This window comes from Panthera uncia (assembly GCF_023721935.1).
Source record: "Panthera uncia isolate 11264 chromosome A3 unlocalized genomic scaffold, Puncia_PCG_1.0 HiC_scaffold_11, whole genome shotgun sequence".
Lineage (NCBI taxonomy): Eukaryota > Metazoa > Chordata > Mammalia > Carnivora > Felidae > Panthera > Panthera uncia.
Window position 1 is genome coordinate 78,518,186 of NW_026057578.1, and position 17,319 is coordinate 78,535,504.

The 17,319-nt window shown below is 34.7% G+C and overlaps 1 protein-coding gene across 13 annotated transcripts in view; it reads left to right on the top strand.

Annotated features, from left to right (window-relative positions):
- EHBP1 (EH domain binding protein 1) overlaps nt 1-17,319 on the top strand; it is a 375,396-nt gene that overhangs the window by 111,870 nt on the left and 246,207 nt on the right. For all 13 annotated transcript variants that reach the window (XM_049650279.1, XM_049650277.1, XM_049650275.1 and 10 more), the window contains 2 exons: nt 66-161; nt 6,443-6,496. In XM_049650279.1, the coding sequence (XP_049506236.1) occupies nt 66-161; nt 6,443-6,496 (150 nt within the window). The remainder of the gene's footprint in view (nt 1-65; nt 162-6,442; nt 6,497-17,319) is intronic.

Below are 17,319 nucleotides of genomic sequence, written 5' to 3' on the forward strand. Positions count from 1 at the left end.
GTAAATTATTAACATTGCATTTCCTGTACTTCATATTAAAGCCATTATTTTAACTATTCTGGTAGGCTCATAGCTGGCAACCTGGAATAAAAAATCCATACCGTGGTGTTGTAGTGTGGCCTGTTCCTGAAAACATTGAAATCACTGTGACACTTTTTAAGGTAAGTTCCATTTTTATAATTTATGCAACTTATTATTTTATAATCATGGTTCTAAATGACAGAATATTTCAGTATTCGTTGTTCTATATATTTGGGTCCAAATATATAGAATATGCATTGTTTTTGTGGATATAGCAGTTTATATCAATACAAGTTCATGAGGGTATTTCATGGTCTATGAAATCAGAATAATTTGGGAGTCCTTTTCAACTTGTTAACAATTTTGAGATCAGTTGAAATACTTCTCTTACTACTTCCTATAGTCTACCCACAGGAAACTTAAAAAAAAATTTTTTTTAATGTTTCTTTTTGAGAGAGAAAGAGAGACAGAGCACCAGGGGGGGAAGGACAGAGAAAGAGGGAGACACAAAATCAAAGCAGGCTCCAGGCTCTGAGCTGTGAGCACAGCCCAAAGCGGGGTTCAAACTCATGAACTGAACCATGAGATCGTAATCTGAGCCAAAGTGGGATGCTTAACTGCCTGGGCCAGCCAGGCACCCTACCCATAGGAAACTTTAAAGTGCTTTATCGTAGAAAGTGAGGTTTGTGGAATTCTTTAGTCCTGAGCCTCATTTTGTTAGCCCTAATTGACTAATCAGAAGATATGTTTTAAAATTAGTATTCAGTAAGTATTTTAGGGGCACCTGGGTGGCTCTGTCGGTTAAGCGCCAGACTCCTGCTCAGGTCATGATCTCACAGCTCGTGGATTCGATCCCTGCGTCAGTCTCTGTCCTGACATCTCAGAGCCTGGAGCCTGCTTCAGACTCTGTGTCTACTTCTCTCTCTGCCTCTCCCCTGCTTGCACACTCTCTCTCTCTCAAAAATAAACATTAAAAAAAATTTTTAAAAACAAGTATTTTATTTATGTTAATGTAAGAAGAGAAATTTTAAATTGGTATTTGATAAATATCTTAATGACATTAATATTTTACAAGTACTGTAGCTTAAAAGCAAGATTCTGGTTGTAAATTCAAAGGACAGATCCAAAAACATAGCTGTGTGTATAACTACCTGCCTGTTATACATACATGTTTTTTTTTCTTGAAAGTCTTCCATATTTCTTGAAACATTACAAAGTAGTCCTCACTGAGTTCCCATTAGGCACTAGAATGTTTACTTTCCTAACTCCTTACCTGCTTCCCCAAAATGGTGGGGAAAGGTTTCATTTTAGCCTTTTTGAAAGTGGTAAAATTAGAAAACAATGCTTAATTTCTTCTTTGAATCATTCCGGTTGTGTTGAAGTTACTTTTGCTGGACAGAAGGAAGAAAGACATCTCATTGAGCATAATTTAATAATGTAAAGTTTGTGAAAATCCACTAAATATTTAAGGACATGAAATTTAAGTAGAGAAACATTATATGGCTTAGCATGAAATCAGTGTGTAAAAAAGTCCTTTTAATTTTGTGATCTAATTTATTAATACATTTATTCAGGAACTACTGCAGAGATCAGTAAAACAGAAGAGTGTGATGAATGTTAATATACTAACTCATGAATGGAATACTACTTTTAAATGCTCTGTATTTCACAGATATCTATTTTACAAAAGATTTTTAGCACTTTATGTTTTATAGTCTTGATATTACTGTTATTGACGTTATAACATTGCTCAATCGTGCTTGTCATATATACACATACTTAATTTTCCCAGAGAGAAATAAGGGGTGAGATAGTCACTACTCTTCCTTTTTTCAAGGAGGTTCAGGACTATCTGATAGTCCTTTAGTCAGCTGTACTAAAAGCCTGTTATTAAACTCCCTTTATCCATATATCTCTTACTGGAATGGTACAGTAAGCTTAGTAGGTAGCAGCAAGACCTTTGGAACATTTCCTATCATTCTCACACAGCAACCCCAACCAAGGTTGTATAATTATCCCTTTTGTACTGATAAGGAAACTGAGACTAAAGAAGAACATGACTTGCTAAGTCACAGTGATTTAGCCCTTCTTCTTTCCTTCACATTGTACATCCTATTCTGTAATAAAAAAAAAAACAAAACTGCTATGAATATAGATTACAACAGCAAGATCTCCGACATGCTTGAGGAAGACTTTTAAGTAATTTTTTGAATATTTTGATTTGATTTGCTGTTTACACTAGGAAAGAAAACGAATGGACATAGTTTTACAACTTGAAAAAAATGATGATAGAGAGTAAGGGGCTAGAATAGGGCTGATAAATAATTGACAGCCATGTGTTTGGGAAAAGGATGTGTACTAGCTGAGTGATTCTGAGTTGAAAGTGGCTGTTGAAATGGGTACTTGGAGGATTAAGAGATAAGTGTTGTTTTCAAGTACTGATGAGAATGTTCAGCATATCCTTATCACTGAACTTTTATGACTTTGAGTTTTAGTCTGTTGGAAGAAGAACTAATATCCATTTCTCCCCAGTTTGTTGTAGTAAACATTTTTGGTTAATTGTGATATTGAGGCAAACTTGCAACCATTTTAAATATTAAAACAATATTTTCAGTGGAGGCTTTTATCTCCCCAACTCCCCCTCTCTCCAGATTTCTAACAGAAGGGCAGAATGATAAAACAACTTTTTATTCCTTCAGTGTAATTTTTGGATCTTGCTTTTGAACAGCATTTGAAATATTCAAGTGGAAAACTTTTTCATATTTTCCTCTCTTTTACTTTTATTAAAGTCTCACAACTCATTTAATCTTGAAATTTGCAAGTGGGAAAGGACTGCTCTGAACCCTTTTTGTCCTAAGTGTGGTTGGTATCCACAGAAGTGTGCTCATAGACAAAATGCTTTTGCAAAAAGTTGTATGTTTCATTTTCCTACAACTTGACCAGATACTAATTTTTTTACTCTGCATGTTTGTTTTTGAAATTTGAATTAGATTGAAAATAGCTGTTTCTAGTAAATGAAAAACAAAAAAAACCTTTTAGGGTTTTGAAAATAAAAATGGTTCTTTGAGCCATTTTCAGTTTTTCTCTTTACTGCAGCGGTAAGGTAGGAGATTCTAGAGGGTAGAAAGTAGGATACAGAGAAGACTTAATTGATACACGCTAGAAGCAATTTTCATTACAGATGTTTTTGTCTGATCAATAATATAAATAGTTAATTGTGTGTATATATGCCATTTTAAAATGGCTTGAAAATGAACATTACTTTTGCTCTTTCATGTCTTTTTACTGACTTTGACCTATCAAACGTGTCCCTTGGTCCCACTGAAACTATTCTTTTAGGAGTAATACGTTGCCTGTGTTTTTAAAACATGTTTCATCTGGGGTGCCTGGGTGGCTCAGTTGGCTAATCATCTGGCTTCGGCTCAGGTCATGATCTCACAGTTCATGAGTTTGAGCCCTGTATCAGGTCTCTGCTGTCAGCACAGAGCCAGCTTCAGATCCTCTATCCCTGTCTCTCTCTACCCCTCCCCTGTGCTTTCTCTCTCTCCCTCAAAAATAAATAAACATTAAAAAAAAACTGTTTCATCTCCTTTGAGAATTAATGTATGTCATATATAAGGCAGTGTTCAGTATTTGTCAAATTATAAGATATAGTCATTAATTCATTCCTCAAATATTCTTGAGAGCCTGCTGTGTGCCTGGTACTTTTCTAGGTCCTGGGGACAAAGTAGTAAAACTGAACCAACAACATAACTAAAAGTCAGACAGACCTGGATCGTAACATAGTTTTAACACTTACTGGTTGTTCACTGTGGGATGGGACATCTTTGAGGTCTCAGTTTTCTGTTCTTTTAAATGGTAATAAAAATACTACACATTTCATAAGTTGCTGTGATGATGAAAACACTTAGCACAATAACTGGGGCAGAGTGTGTGCTTAGTAAATATTTATTGTTATTAATTATATTAGCTGTGCTGAAACTCTGCTGTGTTCCTCAACAAAATGGTGGGGGGGGGGGGGGGGAGGGCAGGCAGCAAGGTTGGTAAGATGTCTCTTTCCTCTGCATTGTGATATACTTTATTAGTTGGTCTCTAAAGTAGCACTGTTTATGACCTAAATCACTCATGGAAAAGTTCCTTCAGCCTTTATTTACGGTATTCTCTCTCCATAAACCTAGTTTGTGGACAGGGCCAAACTGAGGAAACAAATATCAGGTAGAATTTTCTACCTGTCTTTCTCTTCTAGCCTTTCCTACCTCCCCTCTGCCCAGCACCACAAAAGAAACTCCTTTTTGACAGATTTTTTTATCCCATTTGTGTGGATTTACTCATAGAACTAATTGCCTCACTACAGCTCAGAATTAGCCAGCCACCATGCTTTAATGTGAAAAATAAGTAAACAGAAATAAAGAACTAACTAAGGAGTTTGGAATTTATCCCATAGGTGGTGGGTGTCATTAAAGAAATCTGAGTTGGTACCAACACGGTCAGAACTGTGGTTTGGGAGAATAATCTGTGTATAAGATTGATTGGAGGGCAGAAAGACTGAATGTCGTAGTCACTTTTATCTTGAAATAGCTCAGGCACAAAATGATAAGAACCAAAACTCAGCTGTGGCAGTAGAAGCAAAAGATTATTAATAGACTAAAGTGGAATCAATCATGAATAAGATGCTTCCCTATGAGAAGCATGTGGGACCTAAACCCCATTAAAGGAATAGCAGAGCCCATTTTCCATGTATGTGTACTCCCTCATTCTTAGAGTGGAATGTTGAGCCCAAAGCCTGCTGTATTTAAATATTCTCTCATCCTCAATACCTCCATCCCTGTGCCTTCTCTAATATGTGGAGTTGAATCTGAATAAGTAAATGCACATAGATGTGACCCCACTGCTTTTCTTTTATGTCTTATACTCCATTGCTTTTGCCTTTACTTATTCGAATATCTGTGGAAATCTGTACTATCCCACCTAGCATAGATGCCTTCTTTCTCATAAAACTTTCCTATGTATTCCTGTAAGTGATGTGTTATTTTCTTTTTATTTATTTTTTCTTTCTTTTTTTCTTTTTTAATTTACATCCAAGTTAGTTAGCAAATAGTGCAACAATGATTTCAGGAGCAGATTCCTTAATGCCCCTTACTCATTTAGCCCATCCCCCCTCCCATAACCCCTCCAGTAACCCTCTGTTGTCCTCCATATTTAAGAGTCTCTTACGTTTTGTCCTCCTCCCTGTTCTTATATTATTTTTGCTTCCCTTCCCTTATGTTCATCTGTTTTGTATCTCAAAGCCCTTATATAAGTGAAGTCATATGATACTTGTCTTTCTCTCCTGACTAATTTCGCTTAGCATAATACCCTCGAGTTCCATCCACGTTGTTGTGAATGGCAAGATTTCATTCTTTTTGATTGCTAAGTAATACTCGATTGTATAATTGTATAACTGATGTGTTGTTTTCTAACCTGTGGTGAAACCATGTATTTCTTTTACCATATTTATTTAGATTAGTTGTGTTTGTCTTCAGAGGCAAGGACAACGGTGTTTGAGTCCATTTTCACATCTACAATTTCTTATATAATAAGTAACCATTAAGTATTTGTCAAGTAAATACTTGCAAAAGTGTGCTTTTTTTTTTTTTTTTTTTTTTTAAGTTGCCTTTGATTGGAGGCTTCATTATCCTTTCTTAGGTTTCTGAGGCATTTTCAGGGTTGATGGGAAGGGAGGAGGAATGAAGGTATCAATAGCCATGCCAATTTGCCATTTTGTGTAGATTATAAAGTCTCTTGTTGTGCTTTGAAATTCCAGATGTTTATATAACCTCTTCAGAAGAAAACCTTGTCTCAAATGGTACTTTTAGTTTAAAATATACGAGTATAAAAACAGGATGAGGACTTTTATATGAGCATTTTATATCTTTTTTTTTTTTTTAAGTTTATTTATTTTGGGAGAAAGAGAATGTGGGCATGCAGGGAGAAGGAGAGAGGGAGAGAGAATCCCAAACAGGCTCTGCCCCATCAGAATGGGGCTCTGTCCCACTAACTCTTGAGATCATGACCTGAGCTGAAATCAAGAGTCCCATGCTTAACGGACTGAACCACTCAGGCACCCCAAGCATTTTATATCTTAGTAAAGTGCTTCTTAATAGTTCATTAAATTATCACTCTCTCTGATCAGGTTTCTTTTTTCAGTGGTGCAATGATGGAAGATAATTACATGCATCAACGTAAGTAAAATAGAGAATTTTTCAATATAAAATAATGATTTAGATGTAGAGAAATTATGGAAGTTTCTAAGAGTAGGCTATTCTGCTTGTCCCTTTTTAACAGTTGGTAAAAGGTAAAAGCACGGCCATTTGTATGTTCTTGGTTGGATTGAATGGTTTAAAGAAATCTATTTCAACTTTATATTTTGCTTTTGTTACAGGATCCTCATGCAGAGGAATTTGAAGATAAAGAGTGGACATTTGTCATAGAAAATGTAAGCTAATGGCAGATTTCATCACCTTTCACGTTGTTGACTGTATACATTGTTAAAGTACACTAGCATTTTGGTGGTAGAAGAAATGTTACTTTATTAAAATTAATAGTGATTTGTAGATTTTAGAATTTCTTTAATGAAATGATTGCCAGTAGCAGAATTATTTTTAAGAAGGTCTTTTGTTACAATTATAAAAGTAAAAATACTCTACTGAATTATGAGTATACTTTGTATTAGTTTGGGGCTTAAAGGAAAGACCAGGTCTTACTCATCTTTTTATCTGTTCAGCATCTAGCATGGTGCTTCTCACATAGCAAATGCTTTTTTCAACATTTGTTGAACAAAATCATAAATGCCCTTTGACATCTTTAAAAATAAAGTACATGCTTTAGCGCTTTAGGTTGAGAGATTTTAGACTGGTGCTTTAATAATCATCTTCAGTTAATATACAGACTGTGGAATCCCGCATGACTAGCGGGTATATAATAGGTGTTCAGTAAATATTTTCAAATGGGGATTAGGGAAGGTAGGCAATGAAAATAGAGTGAATTAAGAATGTGGGCTCTGGAGTCAGACAGACCTAATTTTAAGCCCTAACTTGGCTCTTCTACTTACAAGCTGTGTGATTGTGGTAAGTTTCTTAACTTTTCAGCCACAAATTTATAGGGTTCTTGTGAAGATTAAATGATTTCAGTGAATATTAGCTGTTACCATTGTTATCATCATGATCACGATTGAAGTTCTAAAATATATTTATAACAGATTTATAGCATGCTTTGACTCCTTCCAGAGTCAGTGTATCGCCGGACTTCATTGTATATCTCAGTGATGAAAGGAATACTATACTGGCTGGGCCATTTTTAGCCCAGGGGAGCTGGGAAGCTTGGGAAGATCAGGTCCAAACATGGTAGGGAGAGTTCTGATGGCTGGATATCACGTCAGTGTAATTGTGTTAAATGTTCATACATGTTAACAATTCTGTCCTTTCTGTAGGATAGATTTGAACATTGTGCTTGGAGTAGTCATTAAAGGTTTTAAATCAAACAAACTGAGACTTCTTGAAATTGGTTACAGCTTTAAAAGCTAACTTTCATTCTCATATAAGAGCTTCTCCCTCATGGATGGTCTTTTAGTTTTCAGCACTCGTGTCTCAATTATAGATCTGTAATCGCTTTATTAACTTGATGTGTTAAAGAGTTAGCCAATTAAATTTGAGTCGTAATTGATGGTAAAAACAATGTTTGTTTTGAAAATCTTAATTACTCTTAAGATAGAGCCATACCAGTTCTAAATTTCTGAAGAACTTACTTTAAAGTAGCCCATTGAAAGGTGCATAAGTCTATTTTTATAGCAGGCATAAACAGAGTTTATTAACTGAATACTGTAAGGTGTGAGAAAGTTTAAAAATAGCCTTGGGACTCTGTATAAACCTTTTCCTAGGTTACAGCTCCCCTCAGTGGTAAATGATGAAATTGACTCTTGTCTGGAGAAACATTTGTATTCCTGTAGCAGTAACATGTTACAGTGTATTCTGCCCCACATTTTAAATGTGCTTCCCCTTTACAATTTCAAAGGACTGAAGTCTCTCTTTTTCTCTTGTAAAATCTGGGGTTTTGTTTGAAAGTCTGTTGGTAAAACATTCTAACACTGAAAAGGCATGCTCTTTGAATGGGATATTAATGGATCGCCTTCCACTTTGTTTCATAACCCCACAGCCAATAAAAAAAGTTTAGTTTTTGTTTAATATATCTCAATAAAACAGAGAATTATCCAAAATATATTACCATAACATTTATTGGGCACTTACTGTGTACTGGATACTGTATAGAATGTTTTGTACACATTATCTCATTTACTCATACAATAACTCTGTGAGTCAGATATTAATAACATTATTTTATGAATAAAGCAAATGAGACTTAGGAAAGCTAAGTAACTTGCTTAAGTTATATAGCTATGATGTTAGAATTTTATCTGGTCTTGTCATTCTCTATGACCTGTGCCCCTAACTCCTATGCAATAACTACCTCCCTTAGTGATAAAAACAGAAAGAAATACTGAAATTGTAGAGTCATAGAGAAGTTTTAATCAGCCTTTCATAGTGATAAACCTGTGAGGTACATATGTATTATATTAGTAAAGGTAGTTTTTAATTATTGTACATATTCCATCTAAAAGTTATTGACTACCGCTAGACATTACAAAATAGAATTCCGGAATTTATCAGTCCTCAGAATTCTGAATATTTTTTTCCCAAAGCAGCTTTCTTGCTTCTTTGTGTAAATTAAGGTAATGCTGCCTTCATTTTGCTGGTTCTTTTGTTTCTGGTCACAGAAAAGATTTCCCAGTTTTTTTCTGACATTTCTTCTTTAGATCAGAAAGCTACTTACACATAGGTCAAAACTTTAGAGGTGATTTTACTGCTGCTAGCTTTGTTACCTTGTACAAGTTATTTAATCTTTTACAGTCTCAATGTATGTAGGTATAAAGTGATGGCATTAATATCTACTCTATAGGTTACTGAAAATTAGAAATAATGTATAGAAAGCATCTAGTTCAGTAAGGGATAGTTATTTTTATAATTTTCTTTCTAGAGGACATGGAAAAATGTGAAAGAAAGGAAGCTAGATTTCCAAATTTATAGTTGCAGGATTTTAGTCTTTCTGTTCCTTTATACCACTTATGCTTCTCAGTGGTTCTAGACTTATCTCAAGAAATGAGAACACAACTTGAAAATATCTCACTTGGATTAAACTTAAACATACTTGTATCTTTTGAAAGGTTTCAGCTTTTGATTTAGGACATCCTCCCCTTATAAATGTAATCCAAGATTAAGAACCAGTTTGTTTTCTGAAATTAAACAAGTGTTCGTGATTTATTAATATCTACCCCTGGGCCAGACAGTCTGTGTTTGTGTTTATCTAATCACAATACGAGTATATGAAAATATTTCAAAAACAAATATAAACGAGTTTTAAATTATCCTTTATTTTGGATTGTTCACAGTCCATTTCCATATTATTAGTGCAGATCATCAAGAATGGATATCACAAAGCAACATGTTTCTTTTTTTCATCTACCATAATATAATAATGTTTGTTCACCCGGGCACTTGACATTGTGGCTTTTATTTTAATGTGAAGCCATAATAGTTATATTTCGAAAACAGTTGTTTTTTCCTTCCTGGTACTTTAAGGTATCCAACTAAAATCAGAACCAGTATATTTGTGAATTATACCTATAAGTCTTGTTTTGAAACTTAAAAATTTTTATTCTTTAAAAAGAATCTTTTGATTTTTGAATGAATTAAAAAATGCATATTGATGAAAAACATCAAGCTAGGTTCAATTCATTCATTCATTCAGTCATTTTGCAAACATTTGTTGTGCATTTTCTGTATGCCCAGAATTTTGTTAATATTGAAGCTACAAAGTCAATTAAGACATGTAGAATTTCAGGGGTGCCTGGGTGACTCAGTTGGCCAAGTGTCCGACTCTGGCTCAGGTCCCCTGCATTGGGCTCTCTGCCGTCAGTGCTGAACCGGCTTCGAATTCTCTGCCCCTCCTCTGCTTGTGTGTGTGCTCTCTCTCTCAAAAATAAATAAACATTAAAAAAATATTTAAAAAACATGTAGAATTTCCTTGATTCTGAGATGCATGTTATTCCCCCACATTTAACTTCTCTGAAATTAGATCATCTTAAGTTTTTGATGTCCTGCAATTATAATTAGTTGTGTTTTTTTCTTTCTTAGTGCTGTATAAAATGATGGTACATCATTTAAAAATGAGTGGAGACTTATATTTGATGGTGTGAAGTATCCTGTCCTTCTGAAATTTATAAACTATTAAGGGTGTCATATAATTAAAGACAGAAATGCAAGAAAAATGGTTCTTTAGGAGACTATAAAGGAGGGCAGCATCAGGGAAGAGTTCCTGGAGGAAGTGTCTGCCCAGTGTAGTTTAAAAAAAAAAAAAAAAAGGAGTTATGCAACAAAAAGGCACTCCAAGCAGAAAAAAAGAAGGATCAGGTGAGGGCAAGAGAGACAATGGTGAGTTTAGAGTAGTTTCTGTTCTTGATGACATAATTGAAAGGAAGAGCTTTTTTGCTTTTTTTACCCCAAAATAAAAAACAAAAAACAAACCACCCAAAACAAAACATGAAGTACCCACTAATGATCAATAGACGTTTATTTATTTATTTATTTTTACCACTAACCCAGTAAATTTAGCAATAGGCATGTGATGATTCACTTGAGATGTTGTGTCCTCCTTAGGGATGAAGAGAGTATTGTAATGTGTTTTCTTGAGGCCACCTATTCGGTCTTTCCCACTGTTTTTACCTGTGACCAATGAGATGGGCAGTTTGGCCATCTCGTTGCCCTTTTTATTGCCATTTATGTGATATTACCTCCAGAAGCCATTTAAATGGATTAGATGCGATATTAATTATGTTAATTCCAAGACAGTACTATAGATCTCCTTTGCTTTGTTTCTTTTATTGGATTATATTGAAGAAGATTGGTTGTACAGCCACTCAACTGACAAGATTATACCACGAATAGAGATGATATAATAGCCCAAACAATACAAGGTAAACAATTTAAAATCAAAGTTTCTGACCTTATTAAATTTAAGTTTGAATCCTCCTCTGAAATCTACTCAGTCTCTTGATCTCACAGAATTGTAGTCTGATAAATTACCTCTGCTTTTTCTTTCAGAGGAAAAATAATATATAACTGCCTCTTATTTCCTCTAATCATTTTCTTCTGTGTCATCTCAGCCAAAGGATCTCATTCCAATGGTTGGGTAAAGACTGGCTAGTTTTTACAGGAACTATAGCTTGCAGTTGCTTCCATTTAAACTGGTATAGCTTCTTCAGTAACTCCAAACTGGGATCATCTTTTTAGCCCCAAGAAACTCATAAATACTAGTTTCCAAAGTCCCAAAGGGTGAATAGTACATATAACAACACCACAACCCACATATCACAAAAATTAGAAACATCTCCTCCCACATGTAACCAATACAACAATTTATAATCTTAAGTACCAATTAGAGATGGCCTAGCTTTTTTAGGGTAGGACATTTGCTCTAGTATAGTCCTACTTATAGCCTGCCTATTAATATTCTACCCCACAGAAATGTGACCCAGTTAACTTTCTTGAACCTGATCAGTCCCTGTTGACCTTCCTTCTACATGGAAGTGACACTAGGTAGGTGGGGAAGACGTTCAAACTTCCACTAGGAACAACTCCATTTTTTGTTCTTCTGTTAACCCAATAACTAGAGAGTGGTTAGTCAGTAATGCCCATATATCTGTATTTGTTAGTATTGTATACTAATTATATACATCCAATTTAAAAAATCTCAACTTAAATTTTTAAAATTATTTCAAACATATACAATAGTAGTAGGAATAATATGATGCATCTTTATGTACCCATCTCTCAGCCTCAGTAATTGTCAGTATTTTGCCAAATTTATTTCATTGGTCCATCCACTTTTCTATTTTTTATTTTTACCAGATAATTTGAAGTACATCTCAGATATTGTATCATTCCTTCTGTTAATGATGAAGGCCGCTTTTGAATATCATTGGTTTAGAAACTTGCTAAAAGATACTGGCATGCCAGAAAAGGTGATCTATCTACAAATGGAAAATAAAATTCTTTTTTGTAAACTTCCTTTTAGATGATCTTTCTGATCTGGTAGGCCTATGGTTCAAAATTATTTTGTACTTGAAAAGTGATACTATTTCTTTCTGTTTCCACATAGAAAAAAATTTAACTTATATTAGAAGCAACAGAGCTTCCTTCCCCCCTGAACCCCCCAACCTCTTAGAATTAAACTCCTGGATTTGGGATAGGAAACTCATAGTGTACACAGGTTTTCCTGGGTTTCTCTAATGTCACCTTGTTGTCATATATGATTATGTGAATAGTAACTGACTGGCTATGTGAATAAGATAGGGTATTCTAGATATAGCTAGTAGTTAAATGAAGTTTTGTCAGCTAGCTCACTCTCATTTTTGTCCAATTTCAGAGAAAGTCCATATATATTCCTTTTTTTCCTATATTTTTTTTAATACTACATATTTAATGTGCCATTCTAGTTCAGAAATCTTTTAGATTGTGCTTCTGGAGGAAAATCTATATCTTTTATTCCCAAGTGACCCATTGGCTTCAAAGAAAATTGTGGAAAAATGTTGGTTTCATTTAAAAGAGAAATATGCCTGGGGCGCCTGAGTGGCTCTGTGGTATAATGACTGACTCTTGATTTCAGCTCAGGTCATGATTTCATGGTTTGTGGATTCGAGCCCCTCCTCTGGGTCTGCACTGACAGCTTGGAACCTGCTTGGGATTCTCTCTTTCCCCCTTTCTCTCTGCCCCTCCCTTGCTGGTGAACTCTCTCCTTCTCTCTCTCAAAATAAATAAACTTAAAAAAATGTTAAAAAAAAAAAAAGTATGCTCAAGAATGATTATGCGTGCTTTGAGCCTGTCAGAATCCTCAAAATCATAAGATTCTTGTGTAACTCTGTTTGCTTAAATATTTCCTTAGTTTTCCATTTTCATCTTGCCTAATGTCTTTAATTTTTTATCAATTATTTTTCAATTTTATTAGAGCATATTAATTAGAAGAAACCAAATTTCCATCTTCAGATTCTACATTCTAAAATTCTTGACACAGAAGGGACCACAAATGGATTAAAATCTAAAGTCAACTGTACTGTATTTATCTATGTGTAATGCAAGAAGTCCTGTGTCAAAAATGTAAATAAACTACTGCATGTTAAATAATTTATTTCATATTGTAGTTTACTTTGTGAAATGTTCTAGCTAACAAACTTAAGGAAAAGTTTTATTTTACAGCCACAAAGTACTGTTTTTATACTGTCACGGTGCATATGCTATTGGGTAGTCTTTTTGGTTGGATTTCCTGATTGTTATCATAATGTATTATGTGGAAATTCATCTTTATTGATGTTAATCATACTTTACAGATGAAGTAAGTAGAGCAATAATATAAAATTTTACTAGATTAAAGTCTTAATGCTTAAAATTGCTTATTTATTCACTAAGTTGATTAAGTGGATACTATGTGGCAGATATTTGCTAGTTATTGAGCATGTAATAGTGAAAAAGATGTGGCCCCTGACTCCAGGTACCCTACCGTTTAGGGGGAGATGAACAGGCAGCCACTAAGATAGGAATAAGTATAGGGCATTACAAGTGCACATATAGAACATACCAACCCCAGTTTTGGTGGGTTAGAGGAAGCTTTCTAATGAAAGTAATATATAAACTGAAACCTAAAAGATAAGTTTTTTTAATCTTTTTACAGTCTTTTTTTACTGATAAAATAAAAAACTTTACTGATAAAGTTTTTACAGTTCTTTATCTGTAACCTCAAAAGCCAAAAATCTTTACTATCTGAAGACTTTTTAAAATACGTATTTTTCAAAAATTTGGTTCAAATTCATTTGGTGGCCAAACCTGTCCTGACCTGAAGTGAGGCTAGTTGTAGTATTTATTCCACTTAGTATGAATGGTTATTCATTTTGCTGCAGAAATATATGTTTGACTGAGTGCTGCCTCAGGCCTCCTTGGGACTGTTGCTGTAATTTAGACAGTATAATATAGGCATAGGCACTGTATTAGCCAAAATCCAAATGAGAGATTTCAGATTAAAGGTTAAGTACTCCTGGGGCATCTGGGTGGCTCAGTCAGTTAAGTGTGTGACTTTGGCACAGGTCATGGTCTCGTGCTTCATGGGTTCGAGCTCCATGTCAGGCTCTGTGCTGATAGCTCAGAACCTGGAGCCTGCTTCAAATTACGCATCCCTCTCTCTTTCTGCCCTTACCCCGCTTGCTCTTTGTCTCTGTCTCTCTCATTCAAAAATAAAAACATTTAAAAAAAAAATTAAGTACTCCTGATAGCTGCAGGGAATTTGGAAAGTGCTTCAGGTGGCTGGGTTACCTTGAGCAGAGACAAGAGAGATTATGGCTCCTTTGTGGAACTGCATATAGATCAGGAGATTACTTTCTAGAATATTTAATTTTAAAAATATTGGTTAGGGGCTCCTGGCTGACTTAATTGGTAGAGCATGTGACTCTTGGTTTCAGAGTCATGAGTTCAAGCCCCAGGTTGGGCATAGAATTTACTTTAAAAAATATTGGTTGATTCCTCTAGGGCTATAGTAATTTATAACCACTTAGTTGAGTTTCATTATAATTAAGAAATTAAAGAATTGACTATATAGTTGCTGTGGACCTACAAAATTACATGGTTCACATGGTGGGTAATAGTGGTAAAGAAGTGTTGATGTTTTTAGTTTTAAATTAGCATTTGGTGCCCTAAAATCGTCCATGCCATTTTTTTTAACAATGCAGACACCTGGGCCCCAACTTGGACCTACTGAATCAGAATTCTGATGCAGAAAGGAGAAGGCTTTGAGAATATTAGGGTCACCCACTTTTTTTTTTCCAAATTAAAGATTTGGAAAATAGGAGTGGGTGAGTGTGTAAAACAGTACTTTATACATTATGAAATATATCTCATTAGGAAAATAATTTTATGTCCTCATACTTAGACCGATTAAAAAGATGATACTTTACCAGAATTATTACACTTTACTTTTGTTTCTAAAATTACTTTGTTACACAAATGTGATATATTAAAGATCTTCCTTTACCTGCCTCTTAAAATAAAATTAAACTATTTCAACTGATCATTTATAACTTCATAAATAATATTTGGTAAGTTTTGTTAAAGAATACAAACTGTTTTCAAATAAATACTTCTTTTAATCCCTGAGAAATCTCTCTAAAGTGGACATTATTATAATTTCTCTGACTTGGTGAGGTTAAATGACTAGCTCAAGAACATACAGAAAACCTCTTAGCTTGGTCTCAAATGGAAGTCTTTAGACTCTCAAGCCCCATCCATTTTACCCATGCATTTATTCACTAATTCACTCATCAAACGTTTATTGTCCTAGGCACTGGGTGTAGAGCCTAGCTGCAATAATTAATTACTATGGAGGATACATGGGAACATCTCTGCTCAGATACTAAAATCTGGCTTGAGAAATAAACACATGAAACAAGAATAAATGAAGTATAGTATGCTAAATGTGTAATGATGGCTGAAAAGTACTATAGAAGTTAGAGGTAAATGAGTTAATATGTACTGAAATTATCAAGAACATTTTAAGAGCTGTTTGCCAAACATGGCTCTGTTTATCCTTAGAGTTGTGTGGCAGTTTCTTTCTGTGTTGTAAATCCTCTTCTTTAACATGTACTTCAAGGTATTTTTATAATGAAATCTCCACAGAATCATTTCAGAAATAGGGAAAAGTCATACGAATTTTGAAGATGAAACATGAGTTCAAAGAAGTGTCCTATTTTGATTAAGCTGCTTCTAGTCCTGAGTCCTAGTCCTTGGAGATATGCATCTTCTTGACTGTTGAGGATAACTAAAAGGAAAAGTTGGAGCAGCATTGGATGCTGAAAGCAAGGCTTTGGACACAGGCCTGGATTTGAATCATGAATCACACTTGCTAGCTGTAAATTTGGACTTCATACATATTTCTCCTTTCAGAACCTCTGTTTTCTCATCCATAAAACAGAGATATTTTACAAAATGATACCTTGGACTAGAGATATTAAAAGCATAAAAAGCATCTAGCACAGTACTTGAAAAACAGAATTCAATACATGCTAATAATAAATGGCACAGAAACTTTACAAATGAGAGGAAAATAATAAACTTGGAAGGGAAACGAGGGAATAAGGAAATTACTTAGTTAACTGATTAGGTTAAAAAGGATCTGGTCAGGGGTGCCTGGGCAGCTCAGTTGGTTGAGCATCCAACTCTTGATTTCAGCTCACGTCAAATGATCAGTTTCCATGATCCCACTGTCATGGGATTGAGCCTTGCATTGGGCTCCACACTGAGCGTGGAACCTGCTTAAGATATCTCTTTCTCTGTCTCTCTCTTTTTCTCTCCCCCCACCCCGCCCCTCGCCCCTGTGCTCTCGCGTGCGCATGCGTACACGCTCTATGTAAAAAAAAAAAACAAAAACGAAAAAAGAAAAAAAAGGGATCAGGTCATGGAAACTCTTGAATACCGGATTTGGAATTGAATATGCTTGACCAAAGATCATTTATAAGCACAATGTTTCAGAAAGGATGTATATTATCCAACCATTCGTGTTTGTGAAATCATCCTTTCCTCATGAGGCAGGCAATAGCCTTCACTGGTAACAGATAGCACTGCCAGCTCACTATCATAAGCAAGCAAGGGCTCTTAAAGACCTTAAATTTTGGGATTCTTAGAGGTTCTTGCATGGATGGACTTCAGAGGATTGAGATCTTTTTAATATCTTTCTTTAATAGGTAAAATTTTGTAGATGAAGTTCCACCTTTTTTAAAAATCAGATTTTCAGTGAAATCTCTGCCCAGAACATTTTAAGGAACACTGAATGTTTTTACAATTTTTGGTAAATAGTTGAGTGACATATAGAAGCAGGAAAACCACTTCTCAGGTGGATAACCTATTTTGTCACTTTGTAACGTTAGGTAGTAGCCACTCTTGTGTCTTACTTTCTTTAATCTTGTACGCTTTTTGCGGACAGTAAATGGAGGATACTAGCATAAAGACCAAATAACATTATCGAGTAATATTTAAAAGTTTAAATTTGTTAGAGTTTTAATTAATGTATATACATTTCATCAAATGACCTTAACACTGAAGGAAGTAGAGCAGTAGCATATTTTTGCATTGTGATAGACATTTCTGTTTAAAACTGGTAATAGAATAGAAA